Source organism: Sorex araneus, chromosome 10, assembly GCF_027595985.1.
Source record: "Sorex araneus isolate mSorAra2 chromosome 10, mSorAra2.pri, whole genome shotgun sequence".
In the NCBI taxonomy this organism is placed as follows: domain Eukaryota; kingdom Metazoa; phylum Chordata; class Mammalia; order Eulipotyphla; family Soricidae; genus Sorex; species Sorex araneus.
The window spans coordinates 20,310,102-20,333,728 of NC_073311.1; the positions used below are offsets into that span (position 1 = coordinate 20,310,102).

At 34.9% G+C, this 23,627-nt stretch overlaps 1 protein-coding gene across 5 annotated transcripts in view; it reads left to right on the forward strand.

Annotated features, from left to right (window-relative positions):
* The window catches only part of NAV3 (neuron navigator 3), an 841,062-nt gene that overhangs the window by 572,671 nt on the left and 244,764 nt on the right, over positions 1-23,627 (forward strand). For all 5 annotated transcript variants that reach the window (XM_055117929.1, XM_055117930.1, XM_055117932.1 and 2 more), the window contains exons 4-6: positions 778-895; positions 1,541-1,593; positions 22,615-22,687. In XM_055117929.1, the coding sequence (XP_054973904.1) occupies positions 778-895; positions 1,541-1,593; positions 22,615-22,687 (244 nt within the window). The remainder of the gene's footprint in view (positions 1-777; positions 896-1,540; positions 1,594-22,614; positions 22,688-23,627) is intronic.

Sequence of the window (23,627 nt, forward strand, 5' to 3'; positions counted from 1 at the left end):
TAGTTTTCATTAGTAAAAACCCAATGACATTTGAAAAAGTGTTACCATTTTATTTTTGTGGAATGTTTTCATCATTTTGCATTTATTTTTAATCATAATCCATTATGGAAGTCTTCTCTTCTCTGTGCCAGATTTCCCACCTGTGGTTTAAAATTTACTTCTTTATCTTTTGGAACATCTGAGCTATAGCTGTATTTCTTTCTTTGTCTATTAGTTCATGTAAACACACTTCAAGTGGGTTATACATGGGAGATGGTAGTTGACAAATAAGTAACTTAGAAGTAGCAATTAGTTCATAAACTAATGCCAACATACATAAATACAGTATATCACACAACAAATTTAATGAAGTCCTCTCAGAGAGATAGACGCAACATTTTAGAGAGAGTCTGTATAAATCAGCCCAGGTGGCTTCCTTTCACGAGGACAGGCAGGATTATTTTCAGTGCAGTTGAAGCAGGGGAGAGAAAAGCCCAGACTGATTTGCAAGCAGTTTCCTCAATACTCATTGGAAAGGGAGTTTTGCTTTGTCACAAGTGAGCAGTCCCTGATTTTGAAAGAGAATGAATCATTCATTCCCCTTTGAAACAGGAGATAAGTGGAAGAAAGCTGTTTAAAAATTATTTTTACAACTATTTCCTTTTGAGCTATGACTTCTTAAACTGGAATGTGATCCAGAATAGCTTTGCTTTGAATCCAACATTTGTCTTAAGCATTTTCACTGTCTCTCTTTTCACTCGCCCCATCTCACTTATTTCCTCCCTCTCTGTTCTATAGATTTACACTGACTGGGCCAACCACTATCTAGCAAAATCGGGCCACAAGCGGCTGATCAAGGACTTGCAACAGGACATTGCAGACGGGGTACTGCTAGCCGAAATCATCCAGATCATTGGTAAGAACTGCCCTCTGAGTAAAACCAAGAAAGTTTCTGCTCCTTTGCTCCTTGATAAAATGCAAGTTCATTACAAACAAACTTGCTCCATGTGTCTTTGAGATGAATGTAGGACTCTTGTGATTTAATTAAACATGTTTATGTGAGAGTGTTTGAAAGAAATGGCAGTTTGGCCCTACTTTTAAATGTCTTGAACTGTATCTTTACATACATTGGGCTGTCAGAAATGAATGCTTCATTAAACCATATGTCTCCCATGTGTGCATTTCGTTAGCTGGAGCAACTCATAGGCTCTGAGATTCCTTGAAACTGTATCCTGATCTAGCAGGGACAATTGTGAAAGGTTTCATGTCAGCAGTCATTTGGCACCGGCTTAAGAATTAGCAGCGACTTGCTTCTCATTCACTTTTTTTTTTTTGAAATTTTTGCCTGATTTGTACATATGAAATTGGTGGCTGTTAACAAGTGTGCCCTCTTGTACACTGCGTGGGAGACATAGTGAATGTAGCAGCAGCGTTTTTCTTGGTGTTTTTTTTTTTTCTGTTTTCTTTTTTGCTTTGGTCTCCTTTTTGTGTGTGTGTTTCACTTCATGGCTTAAGCATATCATTCTTTTTTTCTCTCTTTTATTTTATGTCTTGGTTTTAGCAAATGAAAAAGTTGAAGATATCAATGGATGTCCTAGGAGTCAATCTCAGATGGTAAGAATCACATTTATTCGAAATGAATGTTTATCTGTACTTCCTAATTTAACTGTACTAATGAATGGCATTGAAATTTTTTGCATGTCTATCTGCTTAAGAAATCATTTGATGACAATCTATTATATATATTTCTTTGGATATAATTTATGAACAGTTGAATGTGTATAGCTACTAAATAACATGTTTCAGGTGTTTTATCAGGTCTCTGACTTGTTTCTGTTGTTCAGAAGTCTGAATATTTTAAATTAAAACTGATCTTAGTGTTAATAAGTCAGGTTTCAAAGTGGAGGCTTTTTGAAAAACAGAATTTCAGAATTGGTTTGAAGAAGTGAGCTTATCATGTGTGTTTTAAAAATATAGAAATAGTGTTTTCTTTATTCGTGACAAAGTCCAATATAAACACATAGATCTTCAACACTTTGGGAAATAATTCTGTAGGCATGCTGTTGGAAGTTTTCTGAGCACTGACTGCATGTGAGACATGACTCATAGCCTTTCCAGAAAGCCACTGATCTAAGGTCCCAGCCCTCTCTTAACTTTACCAAGTGATAACGCTCAGAGTTTTGTGAGAAAATAATGAATTGATAAATGGCTAGGATACAAACAACGCTCAGTTAATAAAATAGCAAAAACTTAATTTTATAGAACAGTCTAACACAATGTGTCTCAACTGGAGATACATCAGCAAGTATCAGTAATGACAGCCAAAATCAGCCAAAGGAGGTCTCATTCCCAAAACTCTCTTTAGCACTGAATGGAAATTTTAAATAAAATTAATGAGAAATTAATTTGATGGTTGGATAATGGAAGAATGAAAAATAAATGTCAACTATCTTAGTGTAAGAAAACTGAAATCCATACTACTAGGAGAATTTTTTTCAATTTATTAGTGTGTGTGTGTGTGTGTGTGCGTGCTTTTAGACACTCGTGCACTCTTAAGAACCTATTGCAATGGCATAAACTCTATGTAAGTAATATTAAAAAAATCATGTAAAGAGAAATTCTCTGTAAAGATGCTTAGATTTGAGGAAATTTGCTCTTTTAATTGCATGAATACACATGTGACTATATGGGGATTATTTATAATTGTTTCCTGAAGTTTTACTGAAAGCTATTATTATACCTTCAAGACCCTGCTATAGTAATATATAATATTAATAAATATGTATATAAGTTAACTGTGTTGAAGAATTTTCATTTATATTATGAAACTAGTCGATGAGAATGACAGTAATTGTGTATATTTTACTACTACCTAAAATGATAGGAAAATGCATAACATTATTGCTACAAACTGTCATGAATTACACCTGCTAAAAGATTTTTAAGATTTTATATTTAAGAGATTTAAAGTCGTAAATATAATGTTACTTTTTAATGGTTTTTTAGCCCATAACTATTGGATTATATTTATGTTGGACACTATAACAATTTCCTTATTGGTTGTTACAATTTGATTTTGATTACAGAAATCCTGATAAAGAGCCAACTTAATACTTCATGAAGGGGGAAAAAACCCTCTAAAGATGTAGTTAGATATTTATTTGAAACACTGTACCAAGGATTTAAAACTCTGTTCAAATATATCTAGAGAATCAGACTATAAATTTTCTATTATTTTCACTCCTTATTATTCATATAATGTCATGTAACATTTGTGATGCATGCTTTGTTGAAATTTCTGCTTCAGATAAAAGTGAAAAAGAAATTAAAAGTCTAATAAGTGGAAACGGGAAAAAAGTAATTTTTGCAGTTAGAAAAATTCAAAATTTAAATTAAAATTCAAGGGTCACCTTTAATTTTGAGTTAAAATTACTTGGATTCTATTTTTTTGAATGGGTTAAATTTTGAATCTGAAATTGCCATACCCTCAGTTTTCTCACAAGAGATAAGTATACCATTTTGAATGAATTATTCTTGCCTCTGTTTTTTAAAAATTGGCATTAGTACTGTTATTAATGAGTAAAAATTCCAGATTTTAACTGAGGCAAGAAAGTAGAGGAAATAGAATTACGATAGCATGACTAGGTTTATGAATTTCATATATCCAGTCCAAACAGGATGTTGCCTGTTTTTTATTGCATAGGAAGCATGAAGAACAGTATTAGTAATATTGAGTGCCAGACTTACTCATACAACTACTGTGACACATATTTTTTTTATATTTGATCTTTTTTTGGCTTTTTGTTACTGCTTGTGGTTAATGACTAAAGTAAGGTAAATCTAGGTTTACAAATATTTCTAGTCACCATTTGCCCTTATTCAAATTTAAAACTTGATAAACTTTATTGGAATATTTTAAATGTTTAAAAATAAAAGTTTGGGGGCCAGAAGGATAGTACAGCAAGTAGGGCTGAGCTTTACAAGCTTGCAGCTAACCTGTGTTCAATCCCTACCACATGGGTGGGTATTCAAGCACCACTAGCATGATCCTTGAGGCAGATCTAGGAGTAAGTCCTGAGTACCACCTCGTGTGCCCACCACCACATCTCCCAAAAATAGAAGTTCTTATATAGTATGAATCTACTATATAGTAATAAGTCCCCATAATGGCTAGGTAGTTCATAATTAGCACAATTAACTGAGTTTCAAGTTGACTTGGAAGGAATGAACTTAGTGTGTCCCAGAAACTCTCGGATGACTGCTATAGTTTGTTTTTGTTTTTGTTTTTGTTTTTTTGCTTTTTGGGTCACACCCAGCAATGCACAGGGGTTACTCCTGGCTCTGAACTCAGGAATTAACCCCTGGCAATGCTCAGGGGACCATATGGGATGCTGGGAATTGAACCTGGGTCGGCCACGTGCAAGGCAAACACCCTACCCGCTGTGCTATTGCTCCAGCCCCAGACTGACTGCTATAGTTTTAACACAGCAAGAGAACTTTGGAAGCAACATGGGAGCCTGAATCTTTAGGCCAAGTCAAGAAGTTTGTGTGTTGAGTCATGGATATTAAGTTATCAGTAGATGCTTGCTTACCAAGTGTAGGCCTCAATTTTGATCCTCAGCACAGGAAAAAAAAATCTGATATAAATATTTTAAAATAGTACTATGGAAAAAAACATTTATCTTTTAGTAAGTCAAACTTGATAAATCCATTGGAATTTTGAGTGAGGGGTGATTTTAGCCAATCAGCACATGTTACTGATGTATCAATAAAAAGTAAGATATAGGTACAATATTTCTAGTGTATATGTAAGACTGAAGTCATGGACAGGGAAGAAATCCCATATCCATATAAAGTCAAAAAGGAAGAAGACTGAAGTTCTCACATTGGAAATAATCAACATGTGATACACAGAGATGTTCAAGTTACAGGGAAAAGTAATAGAGTGAGTTCATCGTTGAAAGAGTGGATCAGTAGTGGTGATGTGAATTATTATCTTTAGGAAGCTGTGGTAGCTTTATCTACTAGGACTAATCATGTGACATAGGACAGAGAAGATAAGTGGAATGTGGCAGGTACTGCCAAATGCTCTGTAACCAACTAATCATGTTTCTGCAAGAGGAAGTTAGTTCTGGTAATTAGAATGGCCTCAGTGACCTTTATGATGACACCTTCTGTAAAATGATCTTGTGTTTAGGAACTACATGTCTAGAGGTACAGATATACATATATGTATATTTTGAGTTTGATTGGAATCTAGTGTCTGGTAGGAAGGTAGCATAACAAGATAGTTTGATAGGAAGCTAGTGTAAAGAAAAGTAGGCAGAGAATGTGGAAGCAGTAGAGTGAGAGGAGGATCTGAGAACTTGGGGAAACAAGAAATAATGCAAAATTTGAAAGGAATTGGCAGAGAAGGACATTTGATATCTGTCTAGAAGCTTAAATGTTAGAACGTGGTGGGGATGCATTTCACTTTTTATCTCATTGCACTGACTTATAATTGTTTGAAGATGTGGTTATTTAAACTGTGTTATGTAGGGGCCAGATAGTACAGTAGGTGGGACATTTGCCTTGCATGTAGTGGACCTGGTATCCCATATGGTCCCCCGAGCACCACCAGGAGCAATTCCTAAGTGCAGAGCCAGAAGTAACCCCTGAGCATCACTGGGTGTGACCCAAAACTAACTAACTAGCTAACTAACTAACTAACTAAATAAATAAATAAACTGTTATGTAGAAAATAAAGAAAAGAAATAACCTCAGAATATTATATGATAGTTATATGCTCTTTGCAATACGGTTTCCTGTTATATAATAAGGAAAATTCTAGTTCTGTTCTTAAAATGAATAAAGAAAACTACTAACAATCTTTTCAAATAACATGGGACAAGGATCACATATTTAAGCAAAATGTAAATTTATCGTATCATTAATTTTTAGCATGATTCTTGAGAGTTTTATACCTGTTTATTGTTTTCAAAGTTATGTTATATCTTAAAATAAGTTTGAAACTAAGTCCTTTTCCCAAAAAACAGAACTTAATTTCTCAGAGCTTATTTTTGACTATATTTAACCTCACCCGGAGAAGAAGTTACTAATATGGATGACACCTGTTGAGTAATTTTGGGGCTGGTGGAATCAGGATTCAAAATATATGCTACATGCCACAACTTTGGTGAGATTACATGAGGAAATAAATGAGTAAACTATAAATACCAAGAATTTCCAGAATGCCCAACAGATTAAATATAGCAGGAAAGAAATGCCCAACATTTATTTGAAATGTACAGACACAAGTGCATGGCTCTTAAGACAAAAATGTAAGATATGTAAGGGAAAAATTGCTTTGAATACTAATTTTTCTTTATTTTAAAATAGATCACTATATTTAAGGATCTTCACAACAGCATACTGACTAGGAAATTTGATTCCGTGAAATAGTTGTAAATGAAGAATTAGATTCAATCATATACCTAAGGATATCACAGCTCCTTTGCCCTATCTCTGCTTCTTCCTCCCTTTGTCTCACCTTGGAAACTCAGTTGTTTTTCCAGGGTTAGTAGAGAGAGTAGGCTGACTGCCTTGTACATGACTGAACACATGTGGTTGGTCCTCCAAGCCAACCCTTAGCACAGAGCCAGGACCAAGCCCTGAGTAACATGGGTATGGCCCCAAAACAAAAACAAAACAATACAAGAAAGAAGTGTAGTTGTCTTTCTACTAACATTTTTAACTTGATTATTATATCATATTATTTAATATTTGCTTATAAGAAGATGTTTGAAATATGTCACTGTCACTGTATCACTATCATCCATTGCTCATCTATTTGCCTGAGCGGGCACCAGTAACATTTCCATTGTGAGATTTGTTACTGTTTTTGGCATATCGAATATGCCACGGGTAGCTTGCCAGGCTCTCCGGTGCAGGTGAGATACTCTCAGTAGCTTGCCGAGCTCTCCGAGAGGATTGGAGGAACTGAACCCAGGTCAGCCATGTGCAAGGCAAATGCCCTACCCGCTGTGCTATTGCTCATATTTTATTCATATCAGATGAAAATTTGTGTTTCCCTCTTCTCAGTTCTCTGCTTTCAAATCTCAGGGTTAAGACTTACAGAAAGTTCACTTTCATGGATTTCACAGGCTAGTTATTCTGTTGCTATTCTTTACAGTTTTTTCTGGACACAGAAAATATCCCCATAGTGAAAGCACTCTGTGCTTTTATCAGCATTTTGTTCTTTATGCTTTCAATTCTTACTCTCACAGTTTCTACTTGTTGCTCTTCTTAAGGATCTATTTAGGTGATATGAGAAGATGAGGATCCTAACCAAATAGGGAAAGATAAAATGCTGGAATGCTCTTAAAGGTTTAATAAAATCTTATAAATGGCGCCTTGCAGGATTCTAGCACTATGACTCACAGTAGTGTAATAGTGCTAAGTTAGTCCATTCACATGATCCCTTGCCATTTTTGAAACTCTTCATCTTCTGGAATGGATAATAAAATATAGCTTCAAGAAGACAAATGCTTTACTATATATATAGCTCTAATCTCTAATGAAATACTATATAAGTATCTCTATTTTGCAATTTTTTAGTGACTTGTTTTTTTTCATATAGGTTTAGAATGCAGAAGATTAGACACCTACTACTAACCATAGGAACTTATACTTACACTGATGATTTTTAAAATTAAGTACCTCTCTGATATTTTTTCTATAGGCTAGTAATTTGAAGGTCAGATGAAAAAAAATTGAAGTAACTTGGGGGAGGTAATAAGAGGAAGCCTGTCATGTAGAAATGACAAAAGACATTGGAATTCTAATTCTGAATGTGGCTCAGGATGAAGAATTCAATAAACAATTAGTCTCTGCTCATTGTTGTATTAAGAAAATAGACTGATGAACTCTGAAGTCCAGTGTAAATTACTTCAACATTATCGTAAACTTGAATACCTCAATACAAATAATTTTAAAATGTCAATTGTAACATTGACTTGCTGAGTTGATTTGACAAGAACTAATGAACAAACATCAAAATTTATTTTCACTGAAATTCATATGGAACTATAAATGCCCACGAATAGCTAAAGCAATTCTTGGGGAAAGGATGATGGGAGGCATCATCCTCCCCAACCTCAAACTCTACTATAAAGCGGTAATAATCAAAACAGCATTGTACTGGTCGAAAGGCAGATCCACAGACTAATGGTGGTATATCTCTACACACAACCCCAATTGTATGAACATCTAATCTTTGATAAGGTAGCAAGAAATGTGAAGTGGAGCAAAGAAAGTCTCTTCAATAAATTGTGCTGGCATAACTGGACAACCACTTGTAAAAAAAATGGGTTTAGATCTCGACCTATCGCCGTGCACAAAATTCAGATCAAAATGGATTAAAGACCTCAACATCAGACCAAAATCCATAAGGTACATTGAAGACAAGGTTGGCAAAACTCTCCACGACATTGAAGCTATTGGTATATTAAAAGATGACATGCCACTGACCAACCAAGTGGAAACAGAGATAAACAAATGGGACTATATTAAACTAAGATAAGGGGTTGATATCAAGGATATACAAGGCACTGGTTGGAATCTACAAGAAGAAAACTCCCAACCCCATAAAAAAATGGGGGATGGAAATGAACAGAAATTTTCTCAAGGAAGAAATATGAATTTCAAAAAGGCACATGAAAAAATGCTCTTCATCACTAATCATCAGAAAGATGCAGATCAGAACAACCATGAGATACCACCTCACACCACAGAGACTGGCACACATCCAAAAGAACAAAAGCAACCGCTGTTGGCATGGATGTGGGGAGAAAGGGACCCTCCTACAACGCTGGTAGGAATGCCGACTGGTTCAGCCCTTTTGGAAAACAGTATGGTCGCTTCTCAAAAACTTAGAAATTGAGCTCCCATTTGACCCAGCAATACCACTCCTGGGAATATATCCTGGAGAGGAAAAAAAGTACAGTCAAAATGACATTTGCACTCGAATGTTCATTGCAGCACTGTTTACAATAGCCAAAACCTGGAAAAACCAAAATGCCCAAGAACAGATGACTGGTTAATTTGGTACATATACACAATGGAATACTATGCTGCTGTTAGAAAAGATTAAGTCATGACCTTTGCATGTAAGTGGATCAACATGGAAAGTATCATGCTTAGTGAAATGAGTCAGAAAGAGAGAGACAGACATAGAAAGATTGCACTCAACTGCGGAATATAAAATAACAGAATAAGAGACTAACACCCAAGAATAGTAGAGATAAGTACCAGGAGGTTGGATCCAAGCCTTGGAAGCTGGCCCCACATACTGGAGGAAGGGGCAGCTCGCATAGAGAAGGGAACACCAGGTAAAGTGTGGTTTGAGAACCCACAAGGGATAGGAGATGTGCGCTGAAAATAGAATATAGACCAAACACGATGGCCATGCAGAGCTTCTGTTGCAAATCATAACACCCAAAAGGAGAGAGAACAAAAGGGAATGCCCTGCCACAGAGGTAGGGTGGGGTGGGGGGGATGGGGTGGGATGGTGGGAGGGATACTGGGAACATTGGTGGAAGGGACTGGGCACTGGTAGAGGGATATGAACAAAATGCAAACATGAAAGTTCATAAGTTTGTAACTAACTCATGGTGATTCACTAAATTAAAAATAAATAAATTAATTAAAAAATAAACTGGATAAAGACAGAAAAATATTTCTGTTCACTATTTTTATTTTAGAGATATATTTGTATTTTTCATCATAGTAGCTTCTAAAAACAACATTTATAGTAACATGAGAAAAATATTTTGTAAAGTATATGTTAGATTTCAAAGAAAACGAGCAGTAATGTAGAAATTATATTTTATAGGAATAAATTGGTATACCATTTAGAAATAAAATTATTATTGCAAGAATGTTTTTAAGCATGTAATTTATATTACAGAGTAGTTTAGATTTTTCTTATTTGTACCAAAATAAAAATTGATCTCTGTTATTAATGGGACAAATAGAAATAACTGAATAATTTTGGATTGAGTCCCAGATTTCATGTATTTCATTGGCTTAATTTTTAGAGGAAAGTTATAATTGTTTGTGAAGGAAACTGTTAAGGTTTAGTTATGTTTGTGTAACTATTATAAAATTTAATTACTAGTTATTAATATTGAATAGTAATTACTTCTTTAAATACTTAAGCATTATTTCAGCTCATACCTTGTTTATCTTTTATTTATTTGAGGGGTGAATTGGGCCACACCTAGTGGTGCTCCAGGTCCACTCCTAGCTCTGTGTTCAGGGATCACTCAGGGGACCATATGCAGTGCCAGGGATCAAACTAGGGTCAGCTACATGCAAGCACTTTACGCTCTGTAATAGCTCTTGAGGTACACTGTTGTTTTGTTCTTTGTTTGTTGTTTTGGCCTCCCAAGCTGTTCTTAGGAGGCCTAGGGGCCTGCCTATTTGTTGCTTAGTGCAAGGGTATGAAGTTGGTGTGTGCTGCTGAGGCCCTGTGGAGACAGGCAGTGCTGAGAACCTCAGGGGCCACTCCTGGAGGTGCTCTGGGAACCACATAGTGCCAGGAATCATCACTCCTGACATGTTGTAGTATCTAGTGGCACCTATCCTGATTTGTACTTAGTGCCTGTAAGTTGTTTCCCACTGACAGACCAGAATCCTGGTTAACACATACTATAGTGTACATAATTACACCATGTATATTTTGTAAATTTTTTTGTACATGGGCTGGAACAATAGCACAGCGGGTAAGGGGTATTTGTATATCTATATCCATACTTATATCTATCTATTCATATATTTACACATGTATGTAATTCTGCTTTTACAGACAGATAAGTACATAGAGCATTTCATCATGTACATATATATTATAGATATAATAGTATGTAACATGCATAATATATTATGTTTCACAGTATAATCACTACATCTTTTTTGCAGTAATGCTACACACGGGTTTTTTTATTTGTTTCATAAAACTGTTGTTTCATACCTTTTGCAAAATCGTTGGCATGAAATCTGTGATAATTATGTGATGAAATATGGCACATGTAGTAACTACTATGAAGATAAATTCTTTATATACACATATGAACATCCAGTCTTCATATACTACATTAATGTAGGCTCTGCTTTGATCCCCCTGTCGCAGAAAAGCTTCAGGTTAATTAAAAAGTTTTCTCAACTTCTAATAATGTGCAAATTGCAATATTAAGATGCCAACACAGTTTTATTTTACTGCAGGGTTTTATTTCTATAATTTATTTAGAGTAGTTTAATTTTTATTTTACTAGGTGACTCCCAAGTCATATTCATGAGGCCCAGGGGAATTTCCTGGCAGTTCTCCTGCATGAAGCCAGTGATTCAGTGTTTCCTGAGAATGAAATGCTACATGCTTTGTGGTACAGAAATTATCCATGTCACCCACTGGAGGAGCTTGCTGTCCTCCTGGGCCACAGCAGATAGGCCTTTCTTCCTATCCTGTAAAACAAACTGACATGAGACAAAAAAAGAAAATTTTAGTTTAGCATTACATTAATGTGAAGCACCTTAATAAATGAAATATGTTTTATCCTTACCATCAATTAAAGCTGGAGCAATAGCACAGCCGGTAGGGCGTTTGCCTTGCACGCGGCCTACCGGGGTTGGATTCCTTTGTCCCTCTCGGAGAGCCCAGCAAGCTACCGAGAGTATCCCGCCCGCACAGCAGAGCCTGGCAAGCTACCCATGGCATATTCAATATGCCAAAAACAGTAACAACAGTTCTTACAATGGAGACATTACTGGTGCCTGCTCGAGCAAATTGATAAACAAAGGGATGACAGTGTACAGTGCTACCATCACTATTTTTTTAAAAAATTCATTTTTTATGGGGGTATCATAATGTTCAACACTATTGTTTTATACTTATAACAGTGTTATTCCTGTGCCCCCCCACCACCCCCACTGGTAATATCTATCCACCATTGGCCCACATGCAAAGACCCTTCTCTCTTCTCCACATAGTATCCTCACATCACAATTCTGTTGACAATATCTCAGCATTTGTTCTCATCCAGAGCTGTCTGATTCCTGCTTTGTATCTTTATATGCCGCAAATGTGGAAGATCATCTGGCATTTGCCTTTTTTCCTTCCAACTAATTTCACTTAGCATGATGCTCTCCAATTCCATTCAAGTTGCTGTGAACTGCAAACTTTTACTCATTTCTCATAGATAAAAGTTATTCCACTGGGCATATACACCACAATTTCATTATCTACCCATCTTTGAGGGAACACTTTGTTTCTAATTCTCAGTTATTGTAATGCTGCAGTGAACATTGGTGCTTATAATTTAGTGAATTAATATTAAGCTGTTTTGGCACTGAGTTCAGGAGTTAGATTGCTAGATAAAGTGGAAGTTCTGTTCTTCATTTTTAAGTCTCCGCACTATTTTTGACAAAGGTGGGCCCGGACAACAGTTCCATCCCACTAACAATGGATGTGAATTCCTTTCCAACACGTCCCTGACAGAACTGATTATTTCCAGATTTTCTGATATAAGCCATTCTCACTCTGTGAGGTGATATCATTTTTGTTTTGGTTTGTTCCCCCTGATAATCAGTGATGAATACTTTTTGACCATCTGCATGCAATATTTTAGGAAATGTCTGTTCATCTCTTCTCCTCATTCATTAATGAAGCCTGTGTTACTCTGCATTTGAGCTTTGTGAATACCAAAAAAAAAAAGAGAGAGCGAGAGAGCGACAAAGAGATTTAAATGAGGTTGAACACTCAATATTCTTGCTCTTCTGAATTTCTCAAGGCTCTCTTAACCTTTGGTGTTCCCAAGCCATGATCAATTACATACTGTTCTTTCCATGGGCTTTTTCATATTATATTGTTCCATTTGATTAACCCTATTTTTTGCAATATTTTATTCAGACTTAGTTTAAGCAAGAAGTGTGAGAGTTGATGTGAGATCTTGCTTTGACATTTTCTCTCACTGTATCCTAAGCAAACAATTTAAGTAAATGTCAAAGCTTTCATAATTGATAAATAGTATAGTGCTAGCAGTTTCAGAAGAAATCTTCATAAGCATATTCAGTTCTGGAATAACTTTCTCTTTTCTTAGTCCCTTAGTCTCTGATCAAGTATAGACCGTTCTACATGTTTTTCTAGGCATCAGTTTCTCTGACCATAACATTTGTTATACTTTATTGGAATTATCTCCTTCTTAAAAAACTCTATTTTCAAGAACTTTACCTGAGCTTTATGAGATGTAGTCCTGGGGGTCTCTGAGCACCAAAGGGCGCAAGGACACTGCAGAGTTCAGGAACTCAAACATTGAACCGTCTGGTCCTGTTGGCTGAGAATCACTGAAAGTGGCCCCCAAATGGCCTCAGCAACACTTGGAGAGCTCAGGAGAAAAGGAAAACTAACTTGGACCTGTCTCAATGAATGATTGTAAAGAGAATGAATGAAAACATGTATCTTAAGAATTTTCACCATTGCATAATACAACCACATTTTGCTTTAAAACTCCACACAAGTTTCTACCTGACTTACTCTTTGTCTAAAATATATATAACTATGTGATGAGATTAGTGTTTTCAGAAAATGAGTCATATCTATTTTTTGGTTGAGATCATATTTTCTAATTATAGTAATTAAATATAATAACACTATCAAAATGCATCTATCATAAAAACTGAATATATAAAATTCTATAGGTAATATAAAATCAATTGTCTAGGTTGAACTAAGATTACTTTATATTTCTCTAAATATTTACTATGTGTGACTCATCATAGCAATATCTTCTACTTCAGACATATCATAATAAGATTCACTGGGTCTATAAGGAAAACACAATCTTTGAAGAGTTATGTTTGCTATTTGATTTGGAATGATAAAGTTTAATCACAGTGCTTTAGAATCTAAGTGACAACAGAGCCTTTTCAATTGTTGAAAAAAATTCAGCTTTACAAACAGAATTGCATAAAGCAAAGACTGACGTGATCATGATGGACTGAGACATAGTTCTCTTGGTTCTTCAGAGAGGAGTGTTTCACTCCTTCAGATGCCTAAACAACAGATCAAAATGCAACTTAGTCTTCTAGTCCAAATGCTGCTGTTCTGTGACGCTTTCATTGTACCTATAATGAAAATTGATAAATACATTCTCTTCATTGCCAAACAGGGTCATTTATTCTCTTTTGGAATTTATCTCACATACCCTGCATTATGGAGATTTATGAATATTTTCTGTCTCTTCAGCTGTTTTACAGTACACAAAGGCAAAGACCTTGCAATTCATTTTTATGTCCCTTCAAAATGTAGAAGCACTTTGGCCCGTAATAAATAGTAGTTGCTGAATGAATTTCTCACGTTGCTAAACAGAATTGCATAGTTTCAATTTAATCACAAACTACAAAGTTGATGTTAATCACATCCAGATATTTAATACCTGTCTAATTTTAAGTGTAAGTAATTTTTTTAAAAATCTGTGAGTTGACATTGGTCTAACATTATACATAATGTGAAAGGTATCTTCACTTATATATGCCAAAGAAGGTTTTGTCATTTTCCTAGTAAAAATTCTTAAATACCGGTGGCAGGAGGAATAAATAGTACAGGGTATAAGGTATTTGCCTTGCATTAAACTGACTCCAGTTCTATCCTGGCACCACATATGTTCCCTTGAACACTGCCAGGAGTGATCTCCAAGAACAGAGCCAGGAGTAAACCCTGAACACCAAGAAAGAAAGAAAAACAATCAAACAAACAAAAGCTACTGAATGACAATAGTACCTTTCTTCTGTAGTATGTCTTAAAAACACGTATGTTTAATACTACATGGTGCAGTATAAAACACTGGAATTGCATAGTCTTATGGTACAAATAAACAAGACAGTGTACAATGTAATTATAATTCACATGGATTTAGTTGGATCGTTATACTCTTTTTTTTAAGAACCTAGATTAAATCTGTATTTCTGAAGTGTTAGTGTAGATTGAAATCGCTTAGGTTTTAAAAATAGTTCTTATAACTATCTGTTGTGTATTAATATTCTGGTTTAACTGATGTAGAATATATTTGGTGTCAATGGCTTTTAAAATTCCTCAGGTAGGGGCTGGAGGCCGACCCAGGTTCAATCCCCAGAATCCCATATGGTCCACTGAGCACCTCCAGGAGAAATTCATAAGTGCAAAGCCTAGAGTAACCCCTGTGTATCGCCGGGTGTGACGCAAAAAGTAAAATAATAAATAAATAAATATTTTTTTTAAAAAAATTCCCCAGGTGATTCTAATTTGTAGCAAAGTCTAAAAAAACTTTCAATTAAAAGCTTATAAAACATTTAATGTGACATAAATAATTATCAGAAAATTTGCTATTAATAGTAAAACAGAGAAGTTAAGATGCTATTTTATTTGTTTTTGGATTGATTTGGGACCTTGCCCGGTGGTGTTCAGTGTTTATACCTGGCTCTGTGCTCAGAGATCACTTTTGATGGTTCTTAAGGGACCAATTCTAAGGATTCAACCACGGGTTGGCTGCATGTAAGTCAAATGATTTATCCTTTATACTATTTTTCAGGCTCCTAAGATGTTATTTTACACTATTGCCATTTTCTTTTTATTTTTTAAGACTGTTATGCTAACCACAGCTACATTTTTCTATCATTTTGAGTTTTTCCTATGTGCAGATCATTGTTCTAAGTACTTATTTGTACAATTTCCCAGAGTCCTCTAAATCATGCCATATAGTATATAGATTCTACTTCATTTGTTAAATAAAATCATCAAAGAGAGATGGCTTCAATGGGCTTGCAGTCAAGGAATTATCTTAAATTACATTTTCTGTTAACACTAAAATATAATGGTATTTCCTTGAACTTATTTCAATATGCGTGTTTGCAGTCACTGAAGAGCTCAGAATTTAACAGTTCTTCTCACAATTCTATTTCTCACCAGCAGGCTTATAAGCAGGATTTGTCTTATCAACTGCCATAATTATCTTTCTCTCCTGATAAAAATATTTTCTACTTTGTCCTTATTAAGGAAGGTGACCAGAATTTTTGACCAAATACAGCTAAGGCATACAATTTACATTTTGTCAACAAAATGTACTATCTGCTCAACAAAAATACATTTATCATCTTTATTTTGTATCATAAATGGTATGAACTATAAGTAAATGTGAGATTTGGGGTACATTATCCCTTCTATAAGAGATGAGTGTGATAAGTACCCTAGAGTGCTTTAGGCAAAACTTTTTTTTCTTTTTTTCTGGTTTTGATCCTTCTTGCCTGAGAATTTTTTTAATGAGATCCCAGACTTAAAAGCATATAAAATAGATATACAAATCAAATATTTTATGATGTTACATCATAAAGGGATTTGTTTTTTAAATGATCTTTATATTTTGTTACACAGCTCCATATAGAATTATGACTCAGTACTTAAGAAACTAGACTCTAGATGTCTGTTAGCTTGACAGCTAGATAGATATTTAATAGATATATCGAATTTATTATTGGTGATGCTTTTAGATTTCTATTTTTGCTGTTATTTAGTCATAAAATGTCATTATTTTTGTCCTCTATGTCATTCATTCTCTCAGCAATCATTTATACATTGATTAAGGTCCTCTTCTAGATACTGGTATGAGAACAGTGCACAAAATAGAAAAGAACCCTTGTGTGTACCAGTAAGCTAGCTCAAAGGACTGAGCACATGCAGTGTGTGTGTTAATCCTGGATTCAAGACTCCCTGCCTCCTGTTCTGAGCATTACACACAGTGACACCTAAGCCACATGCAGGGACAAGACCCTGAATACATATGTCATAAAAAGGGAAGAAAAGAGAATCCTTTAAGGAAATTACATTTGCTGCTGGGCAAAATATGTGTGTACATATGAAATTATATCTTTAATTTTTTAGGTCGGTTAATATATAGATATTGAGTCGATTTGTTCAATTCAAAATCTAATTGTATTTAGTTCTCATCTGACTTGATTTACCATTTCTCCCTTGGCATTCATCCACCTTTTCTAGTAACTTTCTCCCACTATACTCTCCTCTTCACCATACTTCACTGGGTATTTATGTTCTGTCTCTTTTGCTTTTGCCTCTCCTTTCCAGTAATTTGCTCAGACTCTGTATTTGTTTTTTTTCCTCTCTGTCTCCTCTTTCTTTTATACTTACATTCCTTTGGTGAGTTACTATAGCCTCATTGCTTTATTGTCTGTATCAGAATTATTCTCAAATTAAAATCTCTGCTCTCCAATCTCTTAATTGAACTCCAGATTGTAGATCCAAGTGCCTACTTAAACCTTCCATTGGATACCTAATAGAGTTAGTAGACAATCTATCTTAAAAATAACTCCTATAGTCTACCTGTGACATTTTTCTTATAAATGAATGCATCATCATTCATCTAGTTAACTGCCATCAGAAATGGTGGAGTCATCACTGAATCTTCTTTTAACTTATATTCCATAAATTCTAGTAGGTTCCTTCAAAACAGACCCAGAATTTGACTATTTCTTAGCACTTTCACAGTCATGAGCTTTTTTTACATAAGAACTAAGTAATAGGTTGCTGTACAGCCACCCTCTATGCCAACAACCTCATCACTACAAAAAGGGGATGACCATTTTATTTATTTTAATTATTATTGAGGCATAATGATTAATAGTATTGTTAATGACAGGGTTTCATATATATTATATATATATATATATATATAAAATATTCTAATAGCACATCCACCACCAGTGTCAGTGTCTCTTCACCAATGTCTCAAGTTTCCCTCCATGGAAAGAAAATTCTCACAGATGTACATGAAGAACATTGAGACATGGGAGAAAAAGGAGCATAGATCTGTGTATCATTACTCAGGTGAAAATAAAAGACTGGGTGTGGAGTGATAGCACAGCGGGTAGGGTGTTTGCCTTGCATGCAGCCGACCGGGGTTCGATTCCCAGCATCCCATTTGGTCACCCAGCATCGCCAGGAGTAATTCCTGAGTGTAGAGCCAGGAGTAACTCCTGTGCATTGCTGGGTGTGACCCAAAAAAAGCAAAAAAAAAAAAAGAAGAAAGAAAAAAGAAAAGAAAAGAAAAAAGATTCCACTAGCTTTCTGCTTTCATGTGCCTCTATCTAGACATTACTTGGCCAACACATGACTATTTAAATATTTACTTTTGCAGGTCTTGAGCTTTATATAAATTGGACATCATCCAGTATATACTCTTACTTTCTTTTACTCATCTTTATGTGATATGTTTCTCTAAAAATCAGTTGCTGATCCATAAAGAGTAGGGAAGAATGAGTAGAAGCTTAAATTGAAAAACAAACTGCTATCTAACTTTTCTCAAAGATTTTCTGATTTCTTACTATCTGTGTTTGAGTAAAAGCAAATAGTCTATTTTAAAATATCCCAAGGAGGGTCTAACATGTAGCTTTGGATCAAATCATCTCATTCTTGTCCTTGCAGGTATGCACTAAACATTTGTCACATACTAAAAACCACTCTGGGTTTTTGCAAATATGAGTCAACAAACACAGTATTCATTTTCGAAGTTGTTAGAGTCACAACAAGCTTATAATTTTATAAAATACAAAATATGCCTGAATAAACAGGTATATATTTAAAACTCAACAGATTGCTCTATGTGCCTATAAGTCAAAAAAGAGGAAGGGAAAGGTATCAATAAATAATTAACTTTCTCAAATAACCTGGTAATTTGAAATAGTTGTTTAAATTTCATTAAAAAACTGGTTGCTCAAAAAGAATGGACTCAAATTTCAACTCAGTTGTATTCCTTTTCAAAATTATTTTGTTTCTAGATAGATTAAAGGGAACTGAAAAGAAGTAAAATTCTTCCCTCTTTCTGAAGTTATAGATAGGAGCATGATTTGTAGGCATATATCAAGCATTTTGCTCTCAATGGAACGAACATCTCCGAATGCAATGCAGCTATGTGTACCTAGGTGGAGAACTCAACATCATGAAAGACTTGGCACCTGAGCTGCGCAGGAGGAAGAGAGTGGCGTGGAACACCTTCAAGAGCGTCGAAGAAGTGGTTAAGAGGATGAAGAACCTCCAGCTCTGGGCACATCTTTTCCACGCCACTGTTCTTTTTGCACTAACATATGCCTCAGAGACCTGGGCCCTACGAAAACAGTATGAGAACGCTGTTCGTGTCTCCCAAAGAGGAATCGAAAGAGCTATACTTGGAGTACCACGTTTCACTCAAGTTAGAGAAGGAATCTGGGAGTTCTGACCTCTGTCAACAATTGAGAATCAGGGACAGTGTCTCGTTTGCCATGGCATAGAAAATCAGATGGGCAGGACACGTAATGCGATTTAGAGATGACTGCTGGACTAGAGCCATTACTGACTGGATTTCACAGGATATTAAAAGAACCTATGAGATGGTCAGACTTCTTCGTCAAGACCCTAAATGAACAGTTTGAGGCTCTTCATGTTCCTGGAGTGAGCAGATGCCATTGGGCTACACTAGCATGTGACAGGGACGAACGGAAACGTTACTGGTGCCCACTCGAGCAAATCAATAAGCAACAAGGTAACAAGTGATACAAGTGATATCAAGCATTAAATGTGTGATTATAAAATCATTGTTATAATATTGTTATTGTGTCAGTTAACTAATTTTGTTACAGATTATAACATCTGAAGATAACTAGATAATAATGATAATTAAATTTCCCCCATTTTTTATGTTCCCCTAAAACATTTTATGTGTGGCAGTATTCTCATCTATATATTTAATTGGGGGCCATTCCCAGTGGCGCTCAGGGCTTACTCCTAATCTGTGCTTAGAGATCTCTCCTGGCATTGCTTGAGGGATCATGCATACATGGTGCCAGATTCAAATTTGGGTCAGCAGCATGTAAGGCAAGGCACCTTAACTCTTGTTCTCTCTCCAGCCCCACTGGTCTTCTTTAGGGCAGTATTTTAAAACTTACGGATTACTGTGCATGATAGGTCCTAAAATTTGGTGAATTTTTAAAACAAATATTTAAGTAGATAAATATGTAGTATATTAATATATTAAATATATGGTATATTAATATATTAGTAGAATCTATGTATATTATTAGCCTATTTAATTAATATACTATTAGATAGATAATGTCATAGAAAGCCTTGTAGTGACTTCATTTATTAGGAGAAAGCTTTGCTCCATAGAGTATTTTCCCCCATTATATTTTCTAAAGTTTACATTGAGTGTTATGCTTTAATGCATTTCTTTGAAAGTTTATTAGTTAAAATTTTAGAAAATATTAAGGTACAAGTATTACATTCTAACTAAATTAATGTCCAATTGCTAGTTATAAAAAACCAATAGTATGTTTTGTATTATATTTATATAATATTTAAAAATTGATTCAATTAAATCATTTTATGGAAAAAACACACAATTACATCTGTGCCTAATTACCATAGAAGTTTACAAGTTTGTGATTAAAGAAAAATTGTCATTTACTTTTCAGAATAAAAAAGTTATATGACTGTTTAACTTCGAGATGTTTAAGGAAAATGTATTCCTTTTATAAATTAGGAATTACTAGCACTGAAGAGATAGTACAGTGGGTAAGGCTCTTGACTTGCGTGCAGCCAATCCAGGCTTGATCCCTGGCACCACATATGCTCTCTGAACCCTCCCCAGAGTGATTGCTGAATGCAGAGGCAGGAATAAGCCCTAAACACTGCTGAGGGTGACTCCCCAATCCAACAACAACAAAAAAACTTTTAAGAAGCAGGAATTATGAGAAACTAATCTCTAGAAATAAATAATAAATATCATTAACGAAAGAATTCTTAAATATTTTTAAAGTCTTCTCAAATTATTTGGGCTGGAGCGATAGCACAGCGGGCAGGGTGTTTGCCTTGCACACGGACAACCTGGGTTCGATTCCTCTGTTCCTTTCTGACATCCCAGCAAGCTACCAAGAGTATCTCACCCGCACAGCAGAGCCTGGCAAGTTACCCGTGGTATATTTGATATGCCAAAAACAGTAGCAACAAGTCTCACAATGGAGACGTTACTAGTGCTGCTGGAGCAAATCCATGAGCAACGGGATGACAGTGACAGTGGGGATTATCTCAATTTATTGCTGGAGTGATAGCACAGCGGTTGGGCTTTCACATGGCCGACCCGAGTTTGATTCCTCCGCCCCTCTCGGAGAGCCCGGCAAGCTACCAAGAGTATGGAGCCCGCACGGCAGAGCCTGGCAAGCTACCTGTGTGTATTGGATATGCCAAAAACAGCAACAATGTCTCTCAATGAGAGACGTTACTGGTGCCGGCTTGAACAAATCAATGAGCAAAGGGATGACAGTGACAGTGACAGTTTTGCTTTCTACAAACTATAGCTTAGATACTAACAACTATGATTGAATTTAAATAGAGAAAGTCTATTATTTTCTTAAGTTATGTTTCTTAAATTGCCCATTAATACTGTCAAAAAATTAGTTTTGTCAAATAGCAAATCTTGAGTAAATAAATATTTTGAGTAAATAAAGTAGTATTATTATAGTAATAATGGGTAAGTAAATTATCTCAAACAGTTGGTACTCAATAATAAATGAGTCTAAAGAAACATAATAAATGAATGTAATGAAACATAACAAAAAGTTGAATACTCCTGACATATAAAATATAGAATATATTTTCCATATGTTTATTCTCTCTGCTTGGAGAAACCTGTTTTTCTCCTCTCCAACTTATGGTGCACATTGAAAGAAAATCTGTTCTTCTTTAATACCCAATCTAAGAATCACTTTATTTTGTTTTATTTGTAGCCTAAAATTCTTCAAGCATAGACTCTGTTTATTAACCATTTATATGTCATCTAATGAAATATTCTGTTCATGCATTATGAGTAAAACAAGGCTTTAGTGGGCTATTACTATTTTTCACTGAATTATATATATTTGGTGATTGAAATCTTATTTTCAGTAAAGGAGCACAATAACTATGAAATTAATTTTAAGGCATGGCAGACACTTAGAGATATTGAATTCAGCCAAGCTAAAATAAACAGAAAACCAACAAACCTTTGCCCTATTACTAAGACTTAAAATTTGAGTTTTAGGATGCTCTATGACTAAAGACTTAAAATTTGATTTTTAGGATGGAAATATGCCTTCATTAATTCTGTTTTATTCAACCATTTGTCTATATATTCCTTATTTGGCATACTTACAAAGTCATACTGTTTGAATTTTAATCACTCACACTTTAACATTTTAAGGCTTACAGAATCACACAAGCAACAGTCTTCTTTATGGATGCTTTTGTTGAGACATATTTGTAAAGCACAAAATTTTGTTTTATAGATTGGTGGGTTGCTAATCTGCAAGAATGCCATTCTTGACCAGGCCTTTATGAATTGTCTGTTAGTACCAAATTTAACAATGAGGGCTTTGTATTCTATTCTACAATTAGCTGAAATAATTCTAGTTAGGCTCTGGTAAAGATCTCTAGTATGCAATGAATGTAAAGCATTCATTCTTTATCATATATTTTTGATTTAACTCTTGCTCATTTACTGATTTTTAAATGACCAAGTTTCATTTTCACTGCTTTTCGTGTTACAGATTGAAAATGTTGATGTCTGCCTTAGTTTTCTAGCAGCCAGAGGAGTCAATGTTCAAGGTCTCTCTGCTGAAGGTAAGAAAAAGCAGTTGTCACAAATGATATCCATGTTTGTGAAAGAGTTTTCTTAATGTCAGAAATGTAAAGTGGGAGTATGTAGCTACTAAATACAACATAGAAAACTCATTATTTCTAAAAGAAAAGTAATGTATGTGCAGTGGGTTGAAGCTTAAATATTTTAATGCTTTTTTCTATTTTACCAAATTGGATATTGCATGACTAAGTAAATATAAGAAGCGAAGTTTAACAAAATCTCTTTAATTTATTATGAGTATGCTTTCAGAGTCTTAAGTAGATGGAGGAATGCATATATATTGCTGGATAATAGGTAAAAAAAGTACAGGAAAAATGTACAATTGAAGTGTAAGTATTTTCTATTTGGTAGAAATAGTCTAAAGATGTACAATTGATGTGTATTTTCTATTTGGTAGAAACAGTCTAAATATGTTTAAGTGTCAATAAATAATTATTTGTTCTTACTTCATTATGATTATAAAAATTAATGACAATTTATATAAAGGCTTTACAATCATTAAATGTTTAAAAGATTATCACAAAAATTGAATAACAGGGAAAAAAGGAAAAATATCAAACTACTTTAGTTATAGATTTTTTTATGAATTTCTTCTCTGCCACATATAACTGGGTCAGAAGTTTGTAAAACCTGTCATACCTTGATAAACACAGCACATTAAAAAAAAAAAGAACAAAACAAAAGATATAGGGACCAGGGTGATTGTAGAGTCATAGGAGCTTAGAAGTTTATTTTGCATGCAGCTGAAGCATCATGTACAATTCCCACCACCAGGAGTGATCCCTGTGTACAGATCCAAGGCAAGCCATGAATACAGCTGGCTATAGCCCCAAAACAAACAAAAATAAGAAAAAAATTTCAAAATTAATTTTCTCTCTTCTCCTATCCATCATCTATAGTCCTATTAGATTAGCCCTTGAC